The 25,491-nt window shown below is 41.0% G+C and overlaps 2 protein-coding genes across 5 annotated transcripts; one reads left to right on the top strand and one right to left on the bottom strand.

Moving 5' to 3' along the window:
- The first annotated feature begins 48 nt into the window (after nucleotides 1–48).
- DZANK1 (double zinc ribbon and ankyrin repeat domains 1) lies at nucleotides 49–23,345 on the top strand. 3 transcript variants are annotated; one of them, XM_027723866.2, is made up of 18 exons: nucleotides 49–72; nucleotides 745–869; nucleotides 1,506–1,659; nucleotides 2,675–2,792; nucleotides 3,127–3,223; nucleotides 3,947–4,059; nucleotides 4,610–4,695; nucleotides 5,387–5,504; nucleotides 6,439–6,552; nucleotides 10,733–10,961; nucleotides 14,306–14,409; nucleotides 16,402–16,476; nucleotides 17,393–17,489; nucleotides 18,672–18,760; nucleotides 21,257–21,337; nucleotides 21,897–22,024; nucleotides 22,398–22,472; nucleotides 22,721–23,345. In XM_027723866.2, exons 2-18 carry the CDS (start codon nucleotides 761–763, stop codon nucleotides 22,839–22,841), a joined length of 1,908 nt encoding a protein of 635 aa, XP_027579667.1. In that variant the 5' UTR covers nucleotides 49–72; nucleotides 745–760; the 3' UTR covers nucleotides 22,842–23,345. The 3 variants fall into 3 exon arrangements, with proteins under 3 accessions (XP_027579667.1, XP_027579665.1, XP_039242499.1); XM_027723864.2 differs by lacking the exon at nucleotides 49–72 and adding an exon at nucleotides 215–344 and having other exon boundaries at nucleotides 783–869; XM_039386565.1 differs by lacking the exon at nucleotides 49–72 and adding an exon at nucleotides 413–455 and having other exon boundaries at nucleotides 783–869.
- LOC113989368 (baculoviral IAP repeat-containing protein 5-like) lies at nucleotides 22,684–24,953 on the bottom strand. Of its 2 annotated transcripts, XM_027723872.2 has the most exons (4): nucleotides 24,800–24,953; nucleotides 24,606–24,715; nucleotides 24,307–24,424; nucleotides 22,684–24,014 (listed from the first exon to the last, which is right to left on the bottom strand). In XM_027723872.2, exons 1-4 carry the CDS (start codon nucleotides 24,920–24,922, stop codon nucleotides 23,934–23,936), a joined length of 432 nt encoding a protein of 143 aa, XP_027579673.1. In that variant the 5' UTR covers nucleotides 24,923–24,953; the 3' UTR covers nucleotides 22,684–23,933. The 2 variants fall into 2 exon arrangements, with proteins under 2 accessions (XP_027579673.1, XP_039242500.1); XM_039386566.1 differs by having other exon boundaries at nucleotides 24,606–24,953.
- Between the last annotated feature and the right edge of the window lie 538 nt (nucleotides 24,954–25,491).

Raw genomic sequence — 25,491 nt, 5'->3', positions numbered from 1 at the left:
AACGACCAATGGGAGCCGGGAGAGACCGGCGCGCGGCGGCCGTGGAAACGGGACGGCGGCGGGGCCGGGCGGGTGAGCGGGGCCGGCACGGCGGGGAGGCAGCGGGGCTGGCACAGCAGGGATGGAGCGGGGCGGGGGACCAGGCTGGGCCGGAAGGGGACGGAAAGCGGGGCCTGGCCGCCCTGTGGCGCGAGCCGGGCGCGCTGGGGATGCCGCTGGGACCGTGCATCTCCCGCCAGGGATGCGGTCCCAGGAGGCTGAAACAGAGCACAGCGTGCCTTGGTCCAGGTGTGCCAAGAGCAGGCGGGGCCTTGAGGGAAAACCTATCAGCTCCCTCGAGTCAGGTAAAGATCTGATCCGCCCGTAGCTGGTGAGTGGATGTCAAGAGGATGGAGCCAGGCTCTTCTCGGTGGTGTACCACCTGAACATGAGGAAGAACAACTTTGCCCGTGCAGGTGATCGAGCACAGATTGCCCAGAGAGGCTGTGGAGTCTCCCTCACAGTACTCATCTCAAGTTTTGTTCACAGTTCTGCAACAGGAGAATGAGTTGGAAGTAGGATGTTGCCCCTTTTCAGTGTGAAAATCATGCAAATATTAATGACAAATAACAGTTTAAAGAATCCAATGTTCTCTCTTAAGAGAAAAAAACGAGGACAAGAGATCATGTTAAAAGACTGTATTTCTCAGTGCATTCTTCTGTTTAGGAAAATTATTATCTGCCTTTTTATTTTTCTATTTTAAAGATTGCTGTTGAGAAAAATGACAGCTGGCTCTGTCTCAGTTCCTCAGGTCATACCACTTCGAATCCCTCTTCCAGGGAAGGCTAAACATGAAATAGACACAAATACTCTCGTAGAAATAAAATCAGGTACGAATAAGAGTCTTTATTTCTGTGGTCGTTTGAATTGTTTAGCCTCTATACTTTTCTTCACGTTTGATTATGATTTTTATGAGTGTGCATTTCATTAAGGAACTTACAAAATTAACCAACAGCTTTTGATGAGCCAAATATACTTGCGTGTAATTTTATGCATTCAAGTAATATTACCAACATACAAGTTATGTGTGTTAGCAGTCTTAATTGCTTCCAAGGTCGAAGTTTTAACCTGTTACATTTTGCTTTGACTGCAAAAACAGTGCTTGAAAATATCATGTGCCAGGCTCACCCCCAATGTTTTCCTTACGTGTTTTAAAATGTCACCTTTCACCATGGCAGAAAATATCTTTTCTGTCATTGGAATGGATAAGCTGCTGTAATGTTTTCATACAAAACCATTGCCCAGCTACTTTGATATAAGAAATGTTGCTCATAATGAAATTGTGTCTATTGAGTAACCGATATTTCATGGCAGAAAGAGTTTTGGTCCCAAACATTCAGTCATTTATGGAACTGCTCTATTTTGTTTATGTGACAAAAATCAAGCACAGTAGTGAGTACTCTGGAGTGCAGAGCTTGTTTTTCCAAGGTTGAATACAGTTTGAATAACTACTTTCTCTGTTTCAGATACACCTGAAGTCTCTATTTATTACACTTTAGATGGAAGTAAACCAGAACTCATTAGGAAACCTGGCTATGGAGAGTGTAACACTTTTAAGTATAAGGGTCCTATCATATTACCAGTTGGGAAAATAGTGGTCAAGGCACTAGCAGTTACAAAGTAAGTAACTTATTTATTTTAGTCCTGTTTTGGCAAGGGACAGATATCTCAGTCATAGCTTGTAGCCATGTTGTTTAAGGCACTCCATGAGAAATGCCCCTTTCCACAGCCAGTTTGCAATTGAAATGATCTTTAGGAATTGCATTGACGTTGCATTCTCATAATACTATTTATCCACCAAATGTTTGTGTGGTTGAATTATCTCTCTGATGTTTATCTCCTGGGCTGTGGGTGTGGGCCAATGATCCATAGAGGCTGTGGGCGAGAAGCTAATACTTAGAGCTCATCCTTTTGAGTGTGGTCATCAGAAACACCAGAGGAACCAGTATGGTGTTTTCTGGGGTCATCCAGTGTTTCAATGGATTTATAGAAGCTGGTCTTTCCAGGAACTTGCTTAGTTTCTCCCAAAGGAGTACAGAATGCCAAACCTCACAGCTTAAGTACAATGTTGGGTAAGGTAAAAATACAATACATAGAAAGAAAACTGGATTTTGCTGCACAGCCACTGACTTTGTCCAAACTAACTTCATACTTAGAGACAGAGAGAGGACACATAAATTCTCTGTCTGGACTGTGTTGCATTATCTTTTATTTCCAACAGAGCAGAAACTCCCACTCCACTTGGAGATTTGTGCTTGCTGTTCCCTGTTGTTAGCACCTGCAGGTAGCCTTCATTTGTGTTTGCGCTGGAATATAACAACATTATATTCCCTGTGCAGGGACATGCAAAACCTAGGCCTATGTGTATTTTCTTTTTATCACTACCTAGATTAACACTTGTTTCCAGTATGTTTTTATCCTGAGTGGTTTGCACATTTACAGCAATTTCAATGATACTGTTGTAATTTAACATGTATTAGCGAATTGAAGATTTTTTTATTACCTAAATATTACCCAGGATTATACTTATCAACTGAAGTAGTAACTGGCAACCTTGGAAAAGATGTTCAACCAGATGAGCCATGTTGATCAGTGGCTCGTTGCTGCACATGGGTTTGTGAACATTGATTTTCAGGGACTGCAGGAAGAGTACAGTCGTAACAAAGGTGTTTCTGGTAGAGTACAAGCAACCAAACATCCTTTTTTCTGTTGAAGATGATGACAAGAATTTTCTAAAAGATATAGCCGCACGGGTAAGTTTTAGCAATTGTAACCCCTTATGTGAATATAAAATATTATATATATGTTACTTAGAGATTAAACTGTGTATACTATTAATATATTTATTTTCTCTGTCTGCCCATCTTTGCTGCTTTGGTCCTTTTTGTAATATTAAAATTTCAAGGGGACACTTTTTTTCCCCAGTGGTATTTTATGAACAATTCACATCAAATGTTTTAAAAATACATTTATAATAGGAGTTTTTCAAATGCTTGCATTGAAAATAAATAGCTTAAATTTGTAGCAAGAGAGGATTTGAGCAAAAGCAAAAATTTCGTCTGGAATTCAAATGGAATTACCTTTTAGAATAAGGAAGGTGGAATGTTTACTACAAAATCAAGGAAGAATGGACTGAATGTGGAAATCAAGCCCGCCTGGGGTGAAACACCCCAAGACTTTCAAGGTATAGTATTACTTCATAAAACTGAAATAGTCTTCTGTTTTAGCAGAAAATAGTGTAACCTTTTCCTCTTGTATCAGATAGGTAATTTTAAAACCATCTCAGAGGACAAAACATCCTCTGCTCAACACTGCAAATAGAGCAAAACTTACCTTCCATACATTTCACATTACTTCTTAAAAACTTATTAAAATGTCATTAATTTCTCAGCAACATAACAAGGCCCAAGTCTGTATTTCTCTTTGTGCCAGAAAATGCTGTTAAATTGGTGGGATTACAAATCCTTTACAGAGTTCTTTACTATGTTTGCTTGCAGTAAGATTCCAAAATAAATACACAAAGCACAAATTAGAGTTTAACCCAGATTTTCGCAGTAGATAAAGTCTGTTATTCCATGGCAATGGGACTGTTTAAGAGCAGGGAATTGTACTACTGTTTACTCATTAATTTACTTTTAGGAGCTGGAGTTTTTCTGAGCATGAAGGAAGGAATAAAACTGTAAATAAAGAAAAATACAAAAGTAGGCTTTTTCAGAGAGACATGATTTTTCTTCTAGTTCAGTTTCCTGTAATTCCGTGCAGCTTATTTGAACCCAAAATCTGGATGTCAGATACATTTTTTAATATGCTTAGCGAGAGTATGTAATATTCATGTTAAGATATATATTAGCTGCATGAAGTGAATGACAGTGGAATAACAGAATTGTAATTTTAATCTTGGAAACAGAAAGAAAGACTTCTCATAGATCCCTGCAAGGACCACAGCTCCTTGCCAGTCATTTGGGAACAACAGAGTACAGAGAAGAATCTGTCTCAGCACCACCAACAGAATCATTACAGGTAAGCAAAGGGGTGCTGAAGAAAACTGTGTAAGACTGTCATCAGGACAGAGGTCTAAAAAAATGAAGATAGGAAGATTTGTGATTTCTCAGATCTCTCAGCCTTTGTCTGTATTTTACAGTCCTGATTTAAATTTAATGGTAATGACATACTAGAATAGGAATGCCCAAAGCAGTTTACAGTTATCAGTATAGACAAAACCAGGCAAAGAAAATTAACATTCCTACTAATTCTTTTCTGCTATGTTACTGAATGTGCAATTAGCAAATACCTACTGCTGTATGTTGTCAAGTTAATATTTGAAACTCAATATTCAGTAGTACTGTCATGAAAGTAAATAGCAAGAGATTGATTTATTTTTATTGGAAGAAGCTCTGGGTCCTTAAGGCAGCTAATGGGGGAATCGAGTACAGTTGATGCTCCTTAAAGCAGTGAATTTCAGTGCACTGTTTCCTGTTGTTTCAAATAGCATCTTCAGCTGATTTTGCTACTTTTATATGCATTTTGCAAATATTTGCTTCTAAGGGCTAATGAAGAAACTTCATTTCAGTTTGCAAGTTCTTCTGCAGTGACAAACCAGAAAAGCTTAGCAAGCACACAAGTGTCAAGGATCCAGAGGGAAACAGATTTCCTTAAGTAAGTGACTTCTCCTTTTAACATATTTGTCCTTCGGAAAGTGTCTGAACCTTTTGCAAGCAAGTTGGTAATACTGTGGGCCTCTATAAATATTAGGAAAGCAAAGATAGACACTGGCTCATAACTGAATAATATAATCTAGGTAAGGCCTTCTCTTAAATGTCGTTTTATTTACATTTTACCATACACAGTTATCAACTGTCTTATCATCTCTTAAAAAAAATTTCTAAGACCTGTAAAGTCAGAGGATAAACTATCTTTTCAAATTATACTACAGCCTTACTGCTGCAGGTGAAAACTGCTCACTGGAGTAGTCTCACAGAATAGTAATGCTTATCAGTATTGGAAGGGTTCTGTGATCTACATCAGTGGTTCCCCATGCTGCAGCAGTGAGGCCTGATACAGACTGCATGTCAGGAGACCTGTTTACCTCACATGTTTACCTCCTCATGGTGAGGAAGAAAGTATGAAATTCCATAGCAGCCAGAGAGCTTTCTACTCTGCAAAACTGTTTAGAATTCAGAACTTCATATCATGAATGCTGGGGTATGGTCTGGTAGACCATCACAGCTTGGAAACCACAACTGAGAAATCAGTGGCCTAAGTCCTGTCACAACAAGTTCCAGATTATTAATTATTATGCAGCAGTGCAATACTAAAACAAGCTCAGCTAGTTTGGTCTTATTTTCAGATGTGCACACTGTTTTGCACCTCGCCTGTCTAATCCGTTGGCTCACTTCTGTCAGAAATGTGGATCTCCTATCCCACCTGTGCCGGCACATCGCTTCCCACTCCCTGAAGGAAGGCAGGTCAGCAAAATGTCATAACAATCAACACATCATCTTTGGAGTAAACAACATCCTCTGCAAGTTACACACTCAGTGTCGGCAAACCTGTTACTTAGTCGCACTTTCATTTGGAAGTTCTGTTCTAATTGTTTTGTTCTGCTCAATACCTTTAGCAGTAGAGCTGATGAAACTCTCAAATGATGAGCAAAATTAACCATAGATTTCTTCAAGTGCCATGTTTTTTAATAGGGAAAACAATGAAAAAGTAAATTGTGTTTTATTTGCCTGTGTCGAATATGTGTCTTATTCCAATGCTAACTAGTGCAGTTAGTTAGCTAATAACTAGTGCTTATGTCATAGCTTTAGAAGATCGATCTAATATTCCTGAAACCTTAAACAGTGGCATGTGTGGGCATATGTAACAGCACCAAGTTTTTGCAGTGGTGCCTGTAACTGTCTTCCGTTAGCCCCTCCCAGGAGATAATAACCTGATCTAACAAGTCAATGGTGTGTCTCCTTTCCTATATCATCAGAAAGATATCTTGTCTGGGGCAATGCTGTAGTTTTAAGTAATGACTGAGAAGATTCACTGCCTGTTTAGATTAGATTCATAATTCATCATCATCATCATCATGGCTAGGCTTCGCGAACGAAAATTTAGGAGATTCATAATTAGGAGGATTTCAATTACCTGTACATATTTTATAGTAGCATTTTAATTTTACTGAAAATTAACTTAGTACCTTTTCAGCATTGTCTTTCCAGATGTGTTCATATTTTCTCAATAGCCTTTGATCTTTAGGGATCAATATCAGCATCAGTTGTTGTCAGTTTCTTTGTTTCAAGTGACTTTGCTGCTGATGTAGACTCCAGATAGGAAAATACTGAAATCTCATTATAACTTCAATGATTTCATTGAGGTCCTTAACATGCTGTGTTGTGGCTTTTTCTTCAGATGGCACCATGTCTTGAATGCAGACATCCTGTGCCAATGAATACACCCACTTGCATTGTATGTGAGTCACCAATAGCTCCACAGCTGCAGCCCCAAAACAACACCTGCATAAAGGTAATTGAGAACAAATGTAACATAAAAGTGATTTAACTCCTGGCATGCATTTTTCTAAACAAATTACTTCATTACAAATATTTTGATCCAACTTGGCTTTGTATAATTATGAGAGCTTTAAGAGTTAGTAAGATTAAAAACACCTAGAATAGAACTAAGGATTAAAAGTGAACAACATAAGCTCAGGAATGCATGCTGAAGAGCACATGATGTAGCAGTGGAGTGTGGAGCGATGGCTCCCATGTTAGGTTAGCAGTTGGACTTGATGATCTTAAAAGTCTTCTCCCACCTAAATGATTCTATGATTGTGTGCCTCTATGGGTGGCATCGTAGTGGTGTCTGCTGTAGGCCCCCTCACCAGGAAAAAACAGTGGATGAGGCCTTCTGGAGACAGGTAGAAGTAGGTTCACATTTACAAGCCCTGGTCCTCATGGGAGATTTTAGGCACCTGATATCTACTGGACAAACAACAAAGCAGAGCATAAGCAATCCAGCACTTTCTGGAAAATATCAAAGATAACTCCCTGGCACAAGTGGTTGAGAAACCAGAGAAGAAGGGTGCTCTGCTGGACGTTATACTTACAAGGAAAGAAGGCCTTCTTGGAGATGTGAAGGTCGAAGACAGCCTTGGCTGTAGTGACCACAAAACAGGAGTTCGGGACCCTGAGAGGAAAGAGCAGAGACAAAAGCAAGATCACAGCCCTGGAATTCAGGAGAATGGACTTTGGCCTCTTCAGGAATCTGCTTGAAAAAGTCCCATGGGATAAGGCCTTGCAGAAAGAGGAGTCCAAGAAAACTAGTGATGATTTAAGGTGATTCAAGGATCACCTCCTCCAAGATCAAGAGGAGTCTGTCCTTATGAGCTGGAAGACAGGCAGAAGTGCCAGCAGCCTTGCAAGGATAAACAAGGAGTTCCTGTCAAAACTCAGATATATAAGAAGGAAATATACAGAAGGTGGAAGCAGGGACAGGTAACCTGGGAGGAATATGCAGAGCATTGTTAGGAAAGCCAAAGCCCCTAGGAACTGTGTTGCCAACAGGTCAAGGGAGGTGATCCTTCCCCACTACTCAGCTGTGGTGAGCCTGTATCTGGAGTACTGTGTCCAGTTCTGGGCTCCCCAGTACAAGAGAGACATGGACATAATGGAGAGAGTCCAGTGAAGGTCCACAGAGATGATTAAGGGACTGGAGCGTCTAAAGGAAAGACTGAGAAAGCAGAGACTGCTTAGCTTAGAGAAAAGAAGGCTCAGAGGCGATCTCATCAATGTATATAAATATCTGAAGGTAGGGTGCAAGAAGATCATAGAATCATAGAATCAGCTGGGTTGGAAGGGACCTCTGAGATCTTCAAGTCCAATGGTCCACTACCACCATGGTTACTAGACCATGGCACTAAGTGCCACATCCAGTCTCATCTTAAAAACCTCCAGGGATGGAGAATCCACCACTTCCCTGGCAGCCCATTCCAATGCCTGATTACCCTCTCTGTAAAGAATTTCTTCCTAATATCTAACCTAAACCTCCCCTGGCAGAGCTTAAGACCATGCTCTCTTGTCTTACTGATAGGTGCCTGGGGGAAGTGACCAACCCCCACCTGGCTACCACCTCCTTTCAGGTAGTTGTAGAGAATGATGAGGTCTCCTCTGAGCCTTCTCTTCTCCAGCTGAATAACCCCATCTTCCTCAACCTCTCCTCATAGGACTTGTGCTGTAGTCCCTTCACCAGCCTTGTTGCTCTTCTCTGGACCTGCTCCAGCACCTCAATATCCTTCCTGAACTGAGGGACCCAGAAGTGAACACAGTACTCGAGCTGTGGCCTCACCAGCACTGAGTACAGGGGAAGAATCACTTCCCTGGACCTGTTGGCCACAGTGTTCCTGATACAGGCCAGGATGCCATTGGCCTTCTTGGCCACCTGGGCACACTGCTGGCTCATGTTCAGCTTCCTGTCAATCCAAACTCCCAGATCCCTCTCTGCCTGGCTGCTGTCCAGCCACTCTGTGCCCAGCCTGTAGTGCTGCATGAGGTTGTTGTGGCCAAAGTGGAGGAAGATAAACCCAGGCTCTTTTCGGTAGTGCCCAGTAACAGGACCAGAGGTAATGGGCACAAACTGAAACACAGAAGTTCCATCTGAACATCAGGAAACACTTTTTTACTGTGATGGTGACTGAGCACCTGCACAGGTTGCCCAGAGAGGTTGTAGATTCTCCATCCTTAGAGATACTCGAAAGCCATCTGAACATGACCCTGGGCAAGCAGCTCTAGGTGGCCCTTCTAGAGGGCAGAGCAGAGGGATTGGACCAGGTGACCTCCAGAGGTCCCTTCCAACCTCAGCCATTCAGTGGGATTCTGTGATAATAGCAAGCAAACATTTTTGGAAGGAGAGTGTGATGCCCATTTCTGTGACTGGTGTGGAGCCAAGGCATGTGCACTTGATGTTTGTGTGTACAAATCTGATTTCACTTATCTGTGACCTGCAGCAATTTCAAGCTTCTCTTTGCAAAATTCTTGTCAGCTAGTAGACAGATTATTATTATCAAGATACTTGCTTAGAGCACATAGGATTATGTATGGAAAAATGAAAGTCTTAGTTGACATCAGTCAGTGACTTAAGGTTTTAGAACTTAACAAATTACCATGGGTCAAGAGCATCGCTCATTACATCAGCTGAGATGCAATAGCCCTGTACTCAGCCAAAGTAACTTATCCATCAAAGGTTAAAGTATAGGCTAACCTAATGCAAGTTTTCCCATAACTACACTGTGCTATAATCACCTATACAGGCAATTACAGATATGAGATGATGCATGCAATCATTTTGGCTGAAGACCTCATTAACTTGGGTAAAGACAAGTACTTAACTGCTTCTCAATAGAGCTTGTGTAAACAATTTCCCCTTCTATAGTGTTTCAATCTAAGAACACACTCAAGGAGAATTTATTTTCTGTTAGATGAGTGCACATAAAATTTGAAACACTATCCTATATCCAGTAACCATTGCTCCTGTACTGTACCAGGGAATGCGGGGGGTGGGAGTGGTGATAGAATTGAACTGGAAAGAATTGCAGTCAGTATTCAGTGTAAGAGCACCAGACTAGTAATTACAGGGCTTTGTCAAATAAAATAAGTAATTTTGAAAGTATATGTTAAAACTGAACGTACCATAATGCTAGATCTGTCTGAAAAAATGTTTGCCTTCATGGTATAGTGCTGAAATATCTGAAGATTTACTGTGTTGCAACTGCCTGTGTAGTAGCAATCTGGTATCCTGATTAATATTCCTAATCTAACAGCTTTAGGGAGTGGTACTTTACTTCCTTTTAATTCATTCCTCTGCTCTTATCATTCCTGAACCATGCATCATATGCTTCTCTAGTGACAAGTGTTGCATTGAACTTTCCAGCCTCGACCTCCTCCATCCTACTTTGCTTGTTTCAAGTGTGGTACAAGCAACCAGCCATATGCTCGCTTTTGCCTATCCTGTGGTGTTTACACAGAGCCCCCATCAAGGCGAGGCTCTCCGAAAGGCAGTCTTATGGATCCTGGGGACTCACTGGGATCTTCTGAAATAAGACACACAGTATTACAAAGCCAGGTTTCAAAACAACTGAAAGGATGGTCCATTGCGGGTATAGATTGGGACAGCTCCATTCATTTCCTTAAGACAATGTTGTGGTCTTTGAGCATGAGGGCAAAACCGAGGATACGTTTGTTCTGCTTTCTGCTGAAGAGCAGCGTTAGCCCAAGGCCTTAATCCAGCCTCATCCTAAATAGCAAGTGAGAAACAATCAGCTTTTCAAAACACTTAGCTCTTTAAGCTTATTCTATTAGTTTTGAATTATTTGTGGCATGCTGATACAAGATATTCCTTCATACAAATGTAACGGTGTTTTTAAAACTCTGTTTTAAGAAAGACCACAATATTTAGCAAGACCAGCTTTTGCCCTACAAAAGCATACAAGTCTTCTGGCAATTGTGAAGAATTTTGACTTTGCTTGAATATTTGTGATAAGTTGCATTGTTCTTACAGACTGGTAATTAAAATCAAGAATTGTTAGTGATTCTTCCTGCTAGCTTTTTCATTCCTTTACAATTTTGTGTACTGTTCTAGTTAAGTTATGCTTGTAAGCCATTTAATTATATCTAATTATATTACTTAGACTTTCCCTTCAACCCCCCAGGCTAAACAATTACAAGCTCAATTTGCCTGGCAACCTCATCCTGTTTCCATGACCAAATCAAGGCCAGAACTAACAGAAAGAGAAGATAAAGGAACCCAAACCATAGGACTTTTTTACCCGTCTAGCAAACAGTTGGAAAAGAAAGAGCTTGAGCTGATTTCACAAAAAGAAAAGCTGGAAAAGATGAGTGATCATAAGCCTCTCCTGACAGCCATTAGTCCTGGAAAAGGTTAGAAGTTCTGATTTTATGTTTTCTAAACAATGTATGACCTTGTTCTTTCTTGAAAATATTATAGTTTATGGAATGTGGCATCAGTACAACACTGATTTAGATCTTTACAAGTCTTTCTTCCCACCATTTACAGTGACTTGTAAATGCAACACCTTACAATTCAATCACTGATCTCCATCAATAGATAAAAGAGAACTGTCAGCTATATCAAAATTGTGGTTACTGACCCCTGTGCAGCCTTACTAATTTGGTAGTAGTTTGATTTCCTCAGATCCCACACAGGGGCAGACAACCTGCATTTGAATTGGAAACCACTGAACAGCCACCCCATCTCGCAGCACCCTCCTATGTGAATTTCAGTTAGACCTGTAATGGCACCTGCAGGGAGTATCAATTAACAAAACTGAGGGGATCATAGCTCTTGAAAATATGATGAAGCTTGTCTACATGAAGAACTTGTTTGGGGTGATGTTGTGGAGGAAATTTTAGAAGTTTTGGAAGCAAAGAAAACCTAACTAGATGAAGGGATTCTTAACAGGATTACAAAAAATAGGGTTGGTAGAAACCTTGAGAGCTCTTGTAGACCCCTTCTTCCAGGCCCTCAAGGGTATCAGTACATCTACATCACTCATTGAAGAGTCTGTCCACTCACAGACTGCTGTATCAGTACTGCAGACAACTTTGTTTCACAGTGAGTTTTGTGGTCAGTTTGTTGTTTGTGGAATGACTTGACTGCTGTCATTAAATGCTCATAATTTTTAGAGGTTTTAGTTTCACTATGCTGGGAAATCTTCAACTTAAGCTTTCTTGATCACAAACCCTTGAAGACAGTCCATCAGTATTAATTAGGCATCTAACAAATGGCCCAATTGCAAAGTTGTATTTAATCTCACAGGGCAGTCCAGCTGTGCAATCCATAGGACAAGTTAATTTAAAATCATTACAGCATCAAAGCATTGTTTGGAGGAGCAGTTACTTTTTCAGATCCTGTTTCTCATCTCTAGCTCTTCTACAATTAGACGTTTAACCTCTCAGGCTGCTATCGGAATTAATTAATTAATTGGAATGGGTAGAAAAGGTTGCTAATTAATGTTAGAAATTCCTCTTTTAAGTCTGTATCTGTATCCACATGCACTCTTACTTTTAAAATAATCACTAAGAAAATCTGTGTTCCTACTCCCTTGTTCTGAAATGTGGCATATTCTCTTAGACATCACTGTAGGAAATACAACACTTGACTCAGCATGTCAGGAAGCATAATTTCATCAGAGATAATAAAGGATTGGCCCATAATAGTGCCAAGAGAAGACTAACACTAACGTTTGTATAACTCTATCAGAAGTACAGCTCTTGACTTGTGAGTGAGAACTGCTGTCACTGGGAAAGGTTGGGAAGAAATTCTGCACTGCTTTTTGAATTCTGTTAATCCATTTAGCAGAGGTAACTTTGTTGAAGTTGCACTGTGTAATGTATTCTCCATTAGACCCGGCCAAGGACTGAGAAACACATTTCATTCCATAAATAAATAAACATCTCTTACAGTCAGTTCATGCTATTCCTTTCCTTGATGCTGAGCTGTGTACATGGCTTGAAACTATCTGTATCAACAAGACTGTACACTATCACCCAGGAAAATCTTGTTTATATATGCCAAATATGACCATTATTTCTTCAAATAAAATACTATCAGACATTTGATATTAAAGCTTTTAAATACAAGTGATTAAATAAGATGTGTGGGGGTTATTATTTCTTGACCATATAAGCCATTAACTAACCTTCTTTCCTTTTGTGAAGATTAAAAAAATTACAGAGCAGTTAAGAGAGGGGGAAACGACAGCAGTACCAAATCACTAATCCTCTGGTGTGTACTCTATTTCTTTTTTTGCTGTACTTTCAGTCTGTTATGAACAGGAGCCAAAACATTTACCAGGTAAACTTTACAAAGAAGTAAAGTTTAGAACATTAAATCAGTGTGATGTAGGTGTAATCAACTATTGGCAGCATGGATTCAAGTATTCCATCAGTGCTGCCAAAAACTCCTTTGACTTATAATAAAACCATGCAAGAATATGTTTCTAATCATCTGGATTTTTTGAAATAATATCTGGGGATCTAGTTATGAACCAATTTATTGCAAATATTACTGACTTCTCTGGATAGATTGCTCATCAAGTAGTAGTCTAGTTTAGATTTTTTAATTTTGTTTGTGAGACCATGGCAGGGAAAAATTTATGTTGTTCTGTGGATCCTTCTTTTTATATTCCTTTAAAGCTGCTTAACAAATAAGACTTGCTGTTTTAGTTTGACACACCAGTTCGATATTGAAAGTGTCTTCCAAGCACAGAAGTCTGTGTGCACTTGCCTTCTCTTGTAAAAGTCAGAGCAGCACTTTCTTTCTGGCTTGGTTTCTTTACACTGTTTGGGGCTTCACTTAACTTGAAGGAAAGGATAAGGTCAGAACAGCTTCACTGTGTAAGTTAAATGAGGTTACCAAGCCTACACAATTTATTTACAATGAAACAAATCATGCTGTGTACTTCACATAAGTATGCTAAAAACCGAAAATAAGCCAGATCCTGATAACAATCAGTTAAGAATAAGAACAAGTCCTTTTGTTTCTTTTCCGGATGAAAAGAGAATGTAGCTCCCAAAATGCTTGGACAGGAGGTGCAAAAAACTCTAAATGGCTTAAGTTGAGTTTTTAATCCAGGCGCATTCAGCCTCTCAAATTTCATGCCTTCTATCCACATAAAGGAATGCTGACTCTCTCCCAGAGATTCTGACAGGCAAAAGAGCAGGAATGCTTAAGCTTTTAATAAGCTCTCACATATATAATTGAAAGGAATTTATTTGGAAAATAACTTACACAGACCAGAATGCTGTATATGCTAAGTTTCTGTGTCTGCAGTTTTCAGATTTGGCTTATTGTCACCTGTCAGTTGTTCCAAATCAACTAAAAACCGGTTCAATAATACACAGTTGCTTAATTGTAATATTTTACTTTTTTCTTTTCTTATGATCTGGATTAGTGTGAGATTCTACCTTCACATTGGACTAGTTTTGACTCCCAAGGAACATCCAAGATATAATTTTGTTGTGAATAAAGGTGCCCTAAGGATGAATTATAAGCTATGAATAAGATAATGTTTCACCTGGGTTTTTTTAGGGTGTACCTTCCTTCTCGTTTTTTTGATTAGATGAACTTTCTACCAAAAAAATTCAAATTTTTTTTGTATCTCGGTGAAACTATGCTATCTTTTAAATCTTCCATCACTTAACTAGAAGAAATGTTAATCACATTTTAAGGATTTTTCTCCTGCTTAACTCTCTCTGATCAGGTTACTGGAGAAAACAGCTGGATCATATCTGTGCTCACCTTAGAAGCTATGCTCAGAACAACCTTGAATTCAGAGCACTGATTGGAGAACCTCGAATGGGAAAGGTAGGAAGGAGGTTGTGAGTAATATCTTCCTATGAAGGATCATGAAAAGATTATTGTAGCTGCTAGATAAACTCTGGAAAAATAAATGTCTCCCTTTTCTTTAGATGTTGACCTGTTTGTGTATGTAATTTGTCTTGTTTTGTTGTTCTATTTTTTGCTCAGTCTTTTATTGAAGATTTTTTTCTCCTTTCTTTCCTATTGTTAATTCTATTCTTCTTTTACCTAACAGCTGTAAGGAAAGTGAGAAAGCCCTTGCTCAGCTGTTTTATAGTACCCCACAGAAGGCAATCAAGAAAAAGAAGAGATCAATGGCATCTATATAGTTGCTCAGTTAAATAAGCCCTGCTAGAAATGTGATTTCAGTGATGTGCTCGCCTCTGCTCCAGGCTGATAGCAGCAGATAGCAGCTATTCTCTTTGGCTATACAGTCTACTTTTAGTGTGAACTATACCAGTTTTACAGGAACAGAATAGTGCTTTTCTTACTGGAGAGGTAGTCTTCAGGATGTCACCAAACTGCATTAAAATGATTAAAGGGGTGACAGCAAGAAGGTGCAAACTGGACCCACAGAGTCCTAGAAGATAGGGCTGGTATGAGTGAGACAACATTTGGTCTCTGACTTGAGGGAGGATCAACTGTCTAAACTGTTCCTGACTGATATTTCTCTTGAGGCTTTTCAAACTTACCAACAATGGAGATTTTGCAATTGGCCCACACAGTCCTTTTCTGCACTCAGCTATTGTTGCTATTCAGCTGCAGTACTGTATTGCTTTCTTTGGTAGCTGCATCCTCTCACATTGCCACGAGTGGTTGTGCCGGCAGCACACTGCTGGAAGCAAAGTCCTGTGAACAGGATCAGTGACTGCCCTAGGCAAAAAACAGCTCTGGAGGTAAAAAGGGGCAGCAGTGATAGCACAAAGTAAGCTGGCAGTGAGCAGCTGGAGGTGGGATGCAGGCAGAAGTGGGTTTGGGAACTCCTTGAACTGGCATAATTACTGAGAAGTGTCTGATCTCAATCTCCCCTGTTACAATTTAAGCTCAGTATTTCCTAGCCTGTCCTAACTGAAGTGACACACCAGTACATCCCCTCTCCCCCAATTTTAGCACATAGAAGCAACTACAGAAAGGCTCATGAATACTGGGGGTCAGAAAGGTAATTGTCATTTGTCAAGTAACACTTTGGGGAGGGATTAGACTCCAGTAGATACTCTGCACCTGAATCTATATCCACTGAGACCTACTGTCCACCAGTATGTTCAGAAGCTGTAGTACAACTATAACTAGAATATCTGCTTAATAGAATTGGAGTATAGGTCCACTGCAACTTGTTTCCTTTGCTAGAGGATTCAAAAGGATAGGCCTGAAAAATATAAAATTGCCTAGAGAAGGCTATTCCTGCTGCTTCTTGGCCTGTTGTCATTCTATTGTCCTGAAACCACTGCCCCCAAAAGTAACAGAAATGGTTCAAAGCAGATGTTAACTATCTGCAATATAAGTTTGTGAGCTTCATTCCACTTCTTTATAATCCTCCTTGAACTCATTTTTGTATGACTTTGATAGACTTGTTGCCAGTAGTACTGTCTGAATGAACTGATATACAAAGTTGCTCACATTTTAATACACACTGTGCTTCCACAAACTGGCGTTTCTAGAGCAGTAACCAATTCTCCTGGAGTTGGGAGTCCCAAAAATGACACAGCCTTCCATGCAGCTGCAAAATCTTGGTGGAGAATGACTAAACTATCATGAAATTTAGCCTCATTACACCTTTTGGATTCACTTGGCATTTCAGTTACTCTGAATTGCTCAAAAGACACCTACCCCTTTCTCAGTTACATGGGAAGTGTTGGTTACAGTATCACAAGCAGGCAAAGGCCATGTGTGATTTTGTGTATTGGCTGCATAAGAAACATCAGCATCAAGACTTATTCCTAAAACTCTTTCTGTGTATTTTTTTTGTAAGAGGTACTAATGGCTGCTCTTTCCTTCTAGATTAATTCTGCTACCATCTGTGAGGATGACTATGAAGTCACTATTACACTGAATTATGTTCTTGCTATTAACAAGGTCAGTTCAGGGGATGAGGCCTGTTGATAGGCAGCTGGCATAAAGCTGTCACTAGACAGCAAGCGTAATGCTGATACATTTTAAATTTGGGTCTAAACAAGAAATTCTTTTATTCAGAGCAAGTTAACTTATCACTTTAGAGAAAAAAATCTTTTTCTTTCTCTGTTGGAGCTGGATGAACAGGTATCTTTATCTGATTAAGCCAGACTTCATGGTTATGTTGCTATCATCTTGCATTTCGTTAGTTGCTATTAACATTCTTCTTTCAGCTGATGTTGTTTGATGATTCTAGCTTTTGATGGTGAGCTTTTGATCTTAGATCCTGCTTCTCTTCAGCCTGCAAACTGTGCTCTTAAGAAACAAGCTTAGTAATTTTCAGTAGTTTGGAGATAATGTTTGTCGGAGCTCCTGTTAACTGTATTCAGAATCTGGAATCCCTATCTCCAGAATTACCTTGTTCCAAAATCCACCCTCATTTCCAGCGTTTCAAAGATGAAAATCTACTGTTTCAAAAATCCGAAATTCAGATTAAATCTCTTTTGTAGAAACTTAGCAAGCTTACCTTGTGATGTGGGGCCTGAAAAGGTATATCACATCATTTCAAAAGTGAGGAGTTAATCAAATCTCTCAAGTGGTAGAAACACTTTCATTTGGATAAGAATCTTCATTTCTTTAAGTCAGGTTGTATCACCTTTTTTTTTCCTAAATCAAAACAAATTTTAGAAAAAATTGCTACATTATATTGCCTCAAAATTCAATGTTCAATTACATATGATAATGTCTTGTGGTAATTTGACACTGATATTAAAGCCTATGTATTTTCCTATATGCAAACAGCACTGTTTTGTGCCACAGCAAGCTTATAACAGCATTACATGATAATGTTATTAACTGCCTGCATTTGATGATTCTACAGGATATTCATACTAATAAACCAGTGAAGTTCAGCAGTCATTACCTGAATACTGTAACAGAAGTCAGAAATGGACAGGATAGGAATCAGACCAGTTTTGGTGAGATTTTTTTTCCCCTGTCTTTACAATAGACCATAAATATAGCAGTCAGGAATAAAGAAGTAAAGCTTGGAAGCTTAGACACTGAGGTGGGTAAACTACTATATTGGGATATTCTGTACCTGCTTAACTTGATCTTGAAGTTTCAAATTGTGTCCAAGTTGAGATTTAAGTAACATACAGACTCTCTCAAAAATTCTTAGGAATCCTTCATCCCTAGAGAGCAGCTGAGACCAGTTAACTGCAGCCATAGCTCATAGCAGTTTTTTTATTATAGCGATAAAGCTTTAGATGTTTCCCATATTCTTTTACAATAGGAGCCATAAATATCAATATGATCTCTGCTTGTGAGCTGTGCCATGGACTTCAGCTGGGGCATATTTGGCAAAGATAAGAAATGATGAAATATATTAATTCTAGACCTAGTTTTCACAGATGATGTTAACTTGCATCTCCCATTGGTGTCAGTAAGAGCTCAGCATTTTAGGCATCTCATATTGGATTTAGATTTTCATTAAATCAACTAGTTGTAAAGTCAGCATTAGAATTCAGAAATTGCTATAGAATCATTTGACATGCTTCAATTCCCATATAGGTTTCATCCACTTTGTGCTTCCAATCTGAGACTTGGCAAGAGGCGGCCATGGCGCTGGGAGCTGGTTTTTTGGAGTGTTAATAATGTGACTGTGATTCCAGGCACTTGGATCCTCACAAATGATCCTCACATGCTGCATAATTTCCTTCTCAACCCTCCTGCACATTGGATAGATTATGTTTCTTAAAAATAATGGCCATATATATCTACTGATGATCCTCTAGTCTTGTTCTTAAGTATTTGGAAATCAGACTGCTTTGAAAAATTATAAGGTTTTTGGACAAAACAATTCATGAATCTGAGTCAAAACTGTTGAATAGCTGCAGCTAGTTAGAAAAGAAACCACCACCCCAAACTCCACATTTCATTGAATCTTCATTTCAAAATAGCAAGTTTTTCAGACTGCCTGAGTATAAAACTTTTGTTAAAACCACTATGATCTGCAACAAATATTTCATCACTTTCTCATGTGGAAAACTGATAAATATTGCTTTAATTGTGGATAAATTATTTCCAGACCTCTCCCACAAATTCTAGTTAGGATACTGACTTTGCTTTGAATTAACACTTGTTTTCCTTTCTGGTAGGCAAAGATGATTGTAATCTTTTCCATTCAAGAGGCAAAATAAAGAGAACAAAGTCAAGAACACTTACAGGACAAGAAGATAAGCTCTCTGTAAGTATCTTCTGCAAATACAAGAAAAAGTATTTATAGAGCAGCACTAACATGAAGGAGGGCATTTAAGGGTTAAAATATGCCCCTTGACTGGGGCGGGGCATAAAAGTCCAGCTTAATATAAAACCTGAACATTGGTAACTGACATTTATTACAGAACTGAAAATAACTATGTTTTTTCCTACTAATAGCTTAATTAGATTGTTTCTCTCATTATTGAACCCGTTGTATTTTACCAATACCCATTGTACTTTAGGCCTTAGGTTGTCCCCCCAAGTTCCTCAAAATGATCATCTCACTCCATGAGGATCAACACGACCAAGTCAGATATGGCAATGCACTTTCTGAGCCCTTTCTAATAACTAATGGTGTGAAACAAGGCTGCGTTCTCGCACCAACCCTATTCACAGTCTTTTTCAGCATGATGCTCCAAAGGGCCATGGCAGACCTTGAGTATCAGGACGGTATCTACACTCAATACCGTACTGATGGAAGCCTTTTCAACCTAAGGTGACTGAAGGCCCACACTAAGACCTTAAACCATCTTGTCTGGGAGCTGCTCTATGCTGATGACGCCGCCCTTGTCGCCCACACAGAAGCAGCTCTGCAGCGTTTAACATCCTGCTTCGCAGACACTGTTGAGCTCTTTGGGCTGGAAGTCAGTTTAAAGAAGACAGAAGTTCTCTATCAACCGGCACCTCAGAACTCTTCCATCATCCCCATATCACCATTGGCGAATCAGTGCTCAAATCAGTCCAGCAGTTTAATTACCTAGGTAGCCTCATCTCCTCAGACGGTAAGATTTACGGAGAGATAGATAACAGGTTAGCAAAGGCATATAGTGCCTTTGGAAAGCTTCATAAAAGAATTTGGCAAAATAAACACTTGAAGAAAAGTACAAAGATCAGTGTTTACAGAGCCATAGTGCTGTCTACTCTCTTATATGGATCTGAATCATGGGTCATCTACCGCCACCACCTGCAACTCTTAGAACACTTCCATCAACGCTGTCTTCATACAATCCTAAACACCCACTGGTCAGATTATGTGACTAATACATCTGTTCTAGAACAAGCAGCAGTCACAAACATTGAGGTCATGTTGCTGAGAACACAGCTGCGTTGGGCAGGGCACGTCTCCAGGATGAAGGACCACCGCCTCCCTAAGATCATGCTTTATGGTGAACTTGCCTCTGGCTGCCGCATGAGAGGAGCCCAGAAGAGAAGATAAAAGGACTCCCTTTTATCTTGAGATGAAACAACATCTCAGCCTTGGCCATATTGATCAACATAACTGGTCTACTCTGGTCTCCAGTCGGGAGGTCTGGAGACACACTGTGTGTAACGCTACTGATGCCTTTGAGAAAGCACGCAGGAGGAGAAAAGACAACGCAGAAAGAATCGTGCCCTGCAGAATATACCACCTAAGGAGTCTTTCTGCTGTGCCTTTTGCAACCGGACGTGTTTGTCTCGTATTGGCCTTTTTAGCCACCAGCACGCTTGTAACAAATGTGGGTAGAGCCCTTCCCAAATCTTTGTTCGCGAAGTCTAGCCATGATGGTGATGATGTACTTTAGGCCAAAACACTGTTGGAGACTGATTCTGTTATAGGTTTTCTTCAGAACACTATGATACTTCTTCAGAAGCAGTATCAGATGAAGGCACTGTCAACCTCTCTTGATTTTACTATGTTTGACTCCACTGATGTACTGTGCTGGAACTACTGTTGGCACAGTATGTCTATGAACTAGGCGGGAGAAGATGATCTACCTAACAAGCTTTTAAGTCAACTCCATTTTCCCATTAAGCTGAGATGTCAGCATAATTGAGGCCTAGTTTAATTCCAGAAGCAAGGCTTCACTTCCACTAGAGACCAAACTTCCTGAAAGAATGGCCTACTAAACCGATTGTCAGTAATGACATGGAAAGTTTCAAAAGGGAAATGTACATTAATCTAAGCTTGGAACAGTTAGCTATCCCAACAGGTGGGAGAAGATACATAGCTCTGTGATATAAGTCCAGAGAGAAAAATGCTTGGAGAAGAACGAGGTGGAAGCCTGGGAAGAAATTAAAGGTTTTACATTTTATTGTTTGTTGTTTTAAGATTTAGTAAACTAACTTCTGTGAGAAAAAGCATACGCATTTTTTAAATAAAATACTTTCACAAATTCTGGAAGCTTCAAATTTTAATCCTAAATATAGCACTTTTACTGGGCTGAGCAGATCTTTATACAGCCCTGGAGAGCTGCATTGATGTAAACCTAATATTTTTCAGACACATTTGCTGAATCAAGACCTCAATAGTGAGGTATTAGCCTGGGTCACCAAACACTTGCTGATATTGAAAAAGACATTCCCAAAGAAGAGTCATGGATTAGCAATAATGAGGCTCAGATACATTGCATTCAAGCCACTGTGTGCATTTTTCACCTTTACTCAAAGGCAGGATATGGCCTAGTTTTCACTATGTGAAATGTTACTGTCTGTGTCTCCACAGCCAGAATCCAGACAACTACTGGATGAACTGGGTCCAAATGGAAAAGGAAGAATCACCTTTATAGAACAATTGCTCAGTGAAGTAAGTTATTGCTTGCTGAAGTTTCCCTTTTCAATTCTTTGACCATTTACTGACAGAATATTAGCCTGGTATGCAACTTTAGCTTTATGCCTAGGAGGCAACAGTCTCGTAATAGTCTTCAGATTAAAAGAGCATTTTCGAGAAGATGCGACCTATTTTACATTTATATATGTTCTCCCCAAATTTCTAGGGTGCATAAGGCATTCTTCTCTGTTTGTCAAGGCCAAGCAGAAAGTTTTATAGTTTAGGGTCAAGTCCTCTCTATAGGAAAAAAGCAAGCATAACCTCTAAGTTTTTGCTGTGTGGTAGGGTAAGGTGCACCCTGACTGTGGAATCTGATTTGACTGCTATTATATACATTACTCTGGCCTTGAGCTAGGAGATGACAAACATTTTCAGAAGAAACATGAAGAAGCAAAACAACACAATTTTAACATTTCTCTGTCTTGAGCATAAAGCCCACTTGCCAACTTGAATTGGCATAATATTAAAGCAACACGGAAGTTGAAGAATCTGTATGGGTTTTAACAGTTCACCTTCCCTCTGCTGTGCATTCTAGGGAGCTGACCCAAACTGCATCAGCGACGAGGATCAACCTGCTCTCACAGTTGCTGTCCTTAACAAGCACACAGAAGCAATCTCCCTCCTTGTGCAGAAAGGTGCCGACATAGACCAGCAGTCAGGACTGTGAGTGAGCACTGATTCTCTGCCTTGGGTATTTTGAAGTTTTACCAAAAAAAAGCACACATGCTCCAATTTTAGAACTAACCTCCCACCCCTCCTTTGACACAAATATGTAGTTGAGGAGCTCCTTTCAAGGACAGTATCCACAGTTCTTCTTTCAGCTGGCAGTTTTGAAGACTTCTCGTAACTGCTGTTACAAAAGCTGCTGTTCTATTCAGTTCCTTCCCCCATCCATTTATATGATAAACCTCACTAAAGCCTACCACACTTCTAATGTATTCTGTATCCTATTCATTTTCCTTAGTTTTATATGCTAAGACATGTACTGGGATAGTTTCCTTTGGTAATAAGTACATTGTTCTTTCCTCCTATGCAGGCACAACAACACAGCTCTCCATGAGGCAGTTCTGCTTGGACTGGAGGGACAGGAGAGCATCCGAGTCCTGTTACGGTATGTACTGTAGCTGGGCTTCTAGCTCAGCTGCAGGCTACCCACAGCCTGCCTGCACAGACCTAATTGGCACTACTGAAGGGCCAGAGCCTGTCCAAGGCTCAGTGGTCTTATCACTGTCCCTGCAGGAAGAGGCACACAAATTCTGAAGTTACTCCGCATCAACATTTACCTACAAGCCACTTCACAAAGTCCAGTAACTTGAAATGAATTTAAGTATTTGAAACCAATTTGTTCTTTATTTACAGCTGCAATGCAAACATACAAAAGAAGAACGCAGAAGGGCAATCAGCATATGATTTGGCTGTTACAACTGGAAATAATGAGGTTATTTCATTGTTCCAAGTAAGGTCGGACAGAGAAGATTGAACAAACTTATGAAACTCAGGAGCACTGGTGTTGTCAACGTGTTACTACAACAACCTTTTTCCCAAAATAGAGCTGGAGGTTCCTTGACTTTGGGAGCATGTAATCACGTGTTCAGTTCTGTCGCAAAATTCACAACCCCGTACGATCAGATTGGGCCCTGTAACAGTCAAATATTTTCTCCAAGATTCCCCCCATTCCTTTCCAGCAGGTCAGAGCAGTTTCTGACTGACTGCACTCTGTTTTGCAAATTTCTTTTCCTTTCCAAACTTGTGCAAGGAAGGGGACAAACCAAACCTTCCCAGGCACAAATAAATTTGAATGTCTTTGAAATGTCTTTAATGCCTAATGAATGCTGCTTAAAAAAGTTTGACACTTGGGCAACAGCACTGAGGCTGATGATCTTATTTTCCCTTTTGATGTTAAAACTGCATTCAGTGCAGCCCATTGCATTGAAGGTCAGATTCCTTTCCTCCAGAAAATCGAGTAAAACTACTTTGAATTATACCAAAGCTTAGTGTGCCTGGTATCCTTGTAAACTTCTACTTGTAGTTGGCTGCTGCCTCCTGTTGATCTATGTATAGATAAAAGTTGAAGGCAGAACAGCAATGTTATTAGCCACAATCCTAAATCCCTGAAGGATTTTTAAAAATCCTTCCCCTTTTCATGTCCCAAAATATCCTAAAGCATTGGTATATCCAGTACAAAAATGGAAATGCCTGTCAATTCTTGCCAGAAATATGTTTTAACACCAGAGCTACCAGGATCTCTACAATACAGCAATATCTCTAAACAGCTGGGTTTCAAAAAAAAAAAAAAAAAGAAAAAAGAGAACAAGTAAACCTACAAGCAGCAGTCCTTAGTAAAACCAACAGAAAGATTAGGAGAATCCGTGCAGAGAAAGATTATGTATGCAATATATCAAACCACAGGTACTTCCTAGACAGACTCAGGTGAGTGAAGCAGAATTCAGCCTGCTTCTCAAGACAGCCAGTCTGGAAGCAGCCTTGGGAAACACAGCCATTCAGTCACAGTGGCAGTGCCACAGTACATTTACAAGAAAGATGTCACTAGCAAGTGTGAAGCTGCAGCAGTCTAGGCCAGATTCTTTATTTTAGAACGTGTGCTCTTGGCTGCATCTTCAACCTCGGTCATCTTCTGAGAAATCTCTTTTTTCTGCAGAAAGTGAAAATAGTACATTACTGCCTACTACTAAGTAGAAGACTTAGTATCGTCGAGCTTCAAGGGGAAATCAGGCTACATCTCGCACAGAGCAGAGACTGAGGACCAGGAATGGGCACACCACCTCATCCAGCCCCAGTCTGGAAGCAACAAAGCACTTTGGCAACGCAGTGATAAGGAACAAGGAGTCCAGCAAAACAATCCCAAGACTAGAAACTAAGTAACTCTTCCAACATTACAGGAGATTAGAGATACATTACGGTCTCTGTGTACGCTGTGTACGTACAATTGCCTTTATCATTCGCATTTTGTCCAGCTTCAGGAACTCCTGTAGTGTCAGGTTAGCAGGCTCTTTCGGAAGGGAAAGAAAACCACAGCCCGCAGAGTGTTTTTTGTGTTCCTCCCTGAAAAGACGGGGGAGGGGGAAGAGAAAATGGAAGACAGTAGCTCCCAACAAGCCACACGCAGCTGTTCTCCCCTGCCGAGCACCTCGGTTGCCAGCAGCGCTTCCCGCTGCCGGAGCGGCGCCGCCGTCGGGAGCGGCGCCGATCGGGGAAGGGGCCAGGGGAACCACCCCGTACTCACAGGGGATCGTCGTCGGGCTCCCACCCCTCCAGCTCCTTGAGGCAGAAGAAGCACTGCGCCACGTCGGGGCTGTTCTCGCTGGGGCAGTGCACGAAACCCGCTGCCGCCATCTGCGGGCACAAGGAAGGCGGGAAGGTCCCGTCAGCGCCTGCCCGCCCCGCTCCCTCGGCCCCGCGCTCACGCTCCCGGCTCACCCGTTCGGGCGTGCAGGCGCAGCCCTCGGTGAAGGGCCAGTTGCGGAAGGTGGCGACTCGGGAGGAGACGAGGTACAGCCGCCATTCCTCGGGCAGCACCACCGGCCCCGCGCCGGCCGCCATGTCCCTGTTCAAACGGCGGCGGGCGCGGAGCAGGGCGGGAGCGGGGCGGTTCTGCCGCCCTCCAGCGCCAGCGGCAGCCTTGGAAATTCCGAAGAGTCCGAGAGCATGAGCCAGGAGGAAAAAGAATGTTTTGTTTTCTGTGGGGTTTTTAAAGCCCCCAGCACAAATCCAAGGGGAAGAAGGATAAGTTTGCCAGATCGATCTTTTTTTTTTTAATTACACTCCTAGGAAGGTGCCATGGGTTTTTGTGCTGACAGAGCTGGTAGAGAAGCACAGCTTCTTCAACAGGAAACTCTTGCCTCCTGTTGAGGCAAAGCCCGCTCAGGGATGCTCCCGCTCCTCCGCGACAGTGGCTGCTTGTTCCTGCCCCAGGCAGCCGCCTTTCCACTCCCGAGGGCAGCAGGAGCGGCTGAGCTCACTGTCCCTGCCTGGCTAACGCTGCCTGTCTGGAGAAGAAGGCAGGACGAAGCACTCTTGTCTCGCTGTTTTTGCAGGGACGACCTGGCTACTCATCCGTCACAGCAGCGGGAGCTCAGATTCCTGAGCTGTGTGATGCAGCAGGCAGTGTT

This window comes from Pipra filicauda, unplaced genomic scaffold (assembly GCF_003945595.2).
Source record: "Pipra filicauda isolate LSUMZ 115617 unplaced genomic scaffold, ASM394559v2 scaffold492_size439525_pilon, whole genome shotgun sequence".
In the NCBI taxonomy this organism is placed as follows: domain Eukaryota; kingdom Metazoa; phylum Chordata; class Aves; order Passeriformes; family Pipridae; genus Pipra; species Pipra filicauda.
The sequence above is the reverse complement of the archived record's forward strand: the minus strand, read 5'-3'. Positions and strand labels throughout refer to the sequence as shown.

Bases quoted from the DNA above. Each gene is read 5' to 3' on its own strand.
- LOC113989368 (XM_039386566.1), bottom strand. From the start codon at position 24,922: ATGGCGGCCGGCGCGGGGCCGGTGGTGCTGCCCGAGGAATGGCGGCTG. The intron at 24,425-24,605 runs GTGAGTACGGGG...CCGTCTTTTCAG, and splicing joins GAGCCCGACGACGATCCCCT to GGAGGAACACAAAAAACACT. The intron at 24,015-24,306 runs GTACGTACACAG...CACTTTCTGCAG, and splicing joins TGCGAATGATAAAGGCAATT to AAAAAAGAGATTTCTCAGAA.
- DZANK1 (XM_027723864.2), top strand. From the start codon at position 242: ATGCGGTCCCAGGAGGCTGAAACAGAGCACAGCGTGCCTTGGTCCAGG. The intron at 870-1,505 runs GTACGAATAAGA...TCTCTGTTTCAG, and splicing joins TCTCGTAGAAATAAAATCAG to ATACACCTGAAGTCTCTATT. The intron at 1,660-2,674 runs GTAAGTAACTTA...ATTGATTTTCAG, and splicing joins AAGGCACTAGCAGTTACAAA to GGACTGCAGGAAGAGTACAG.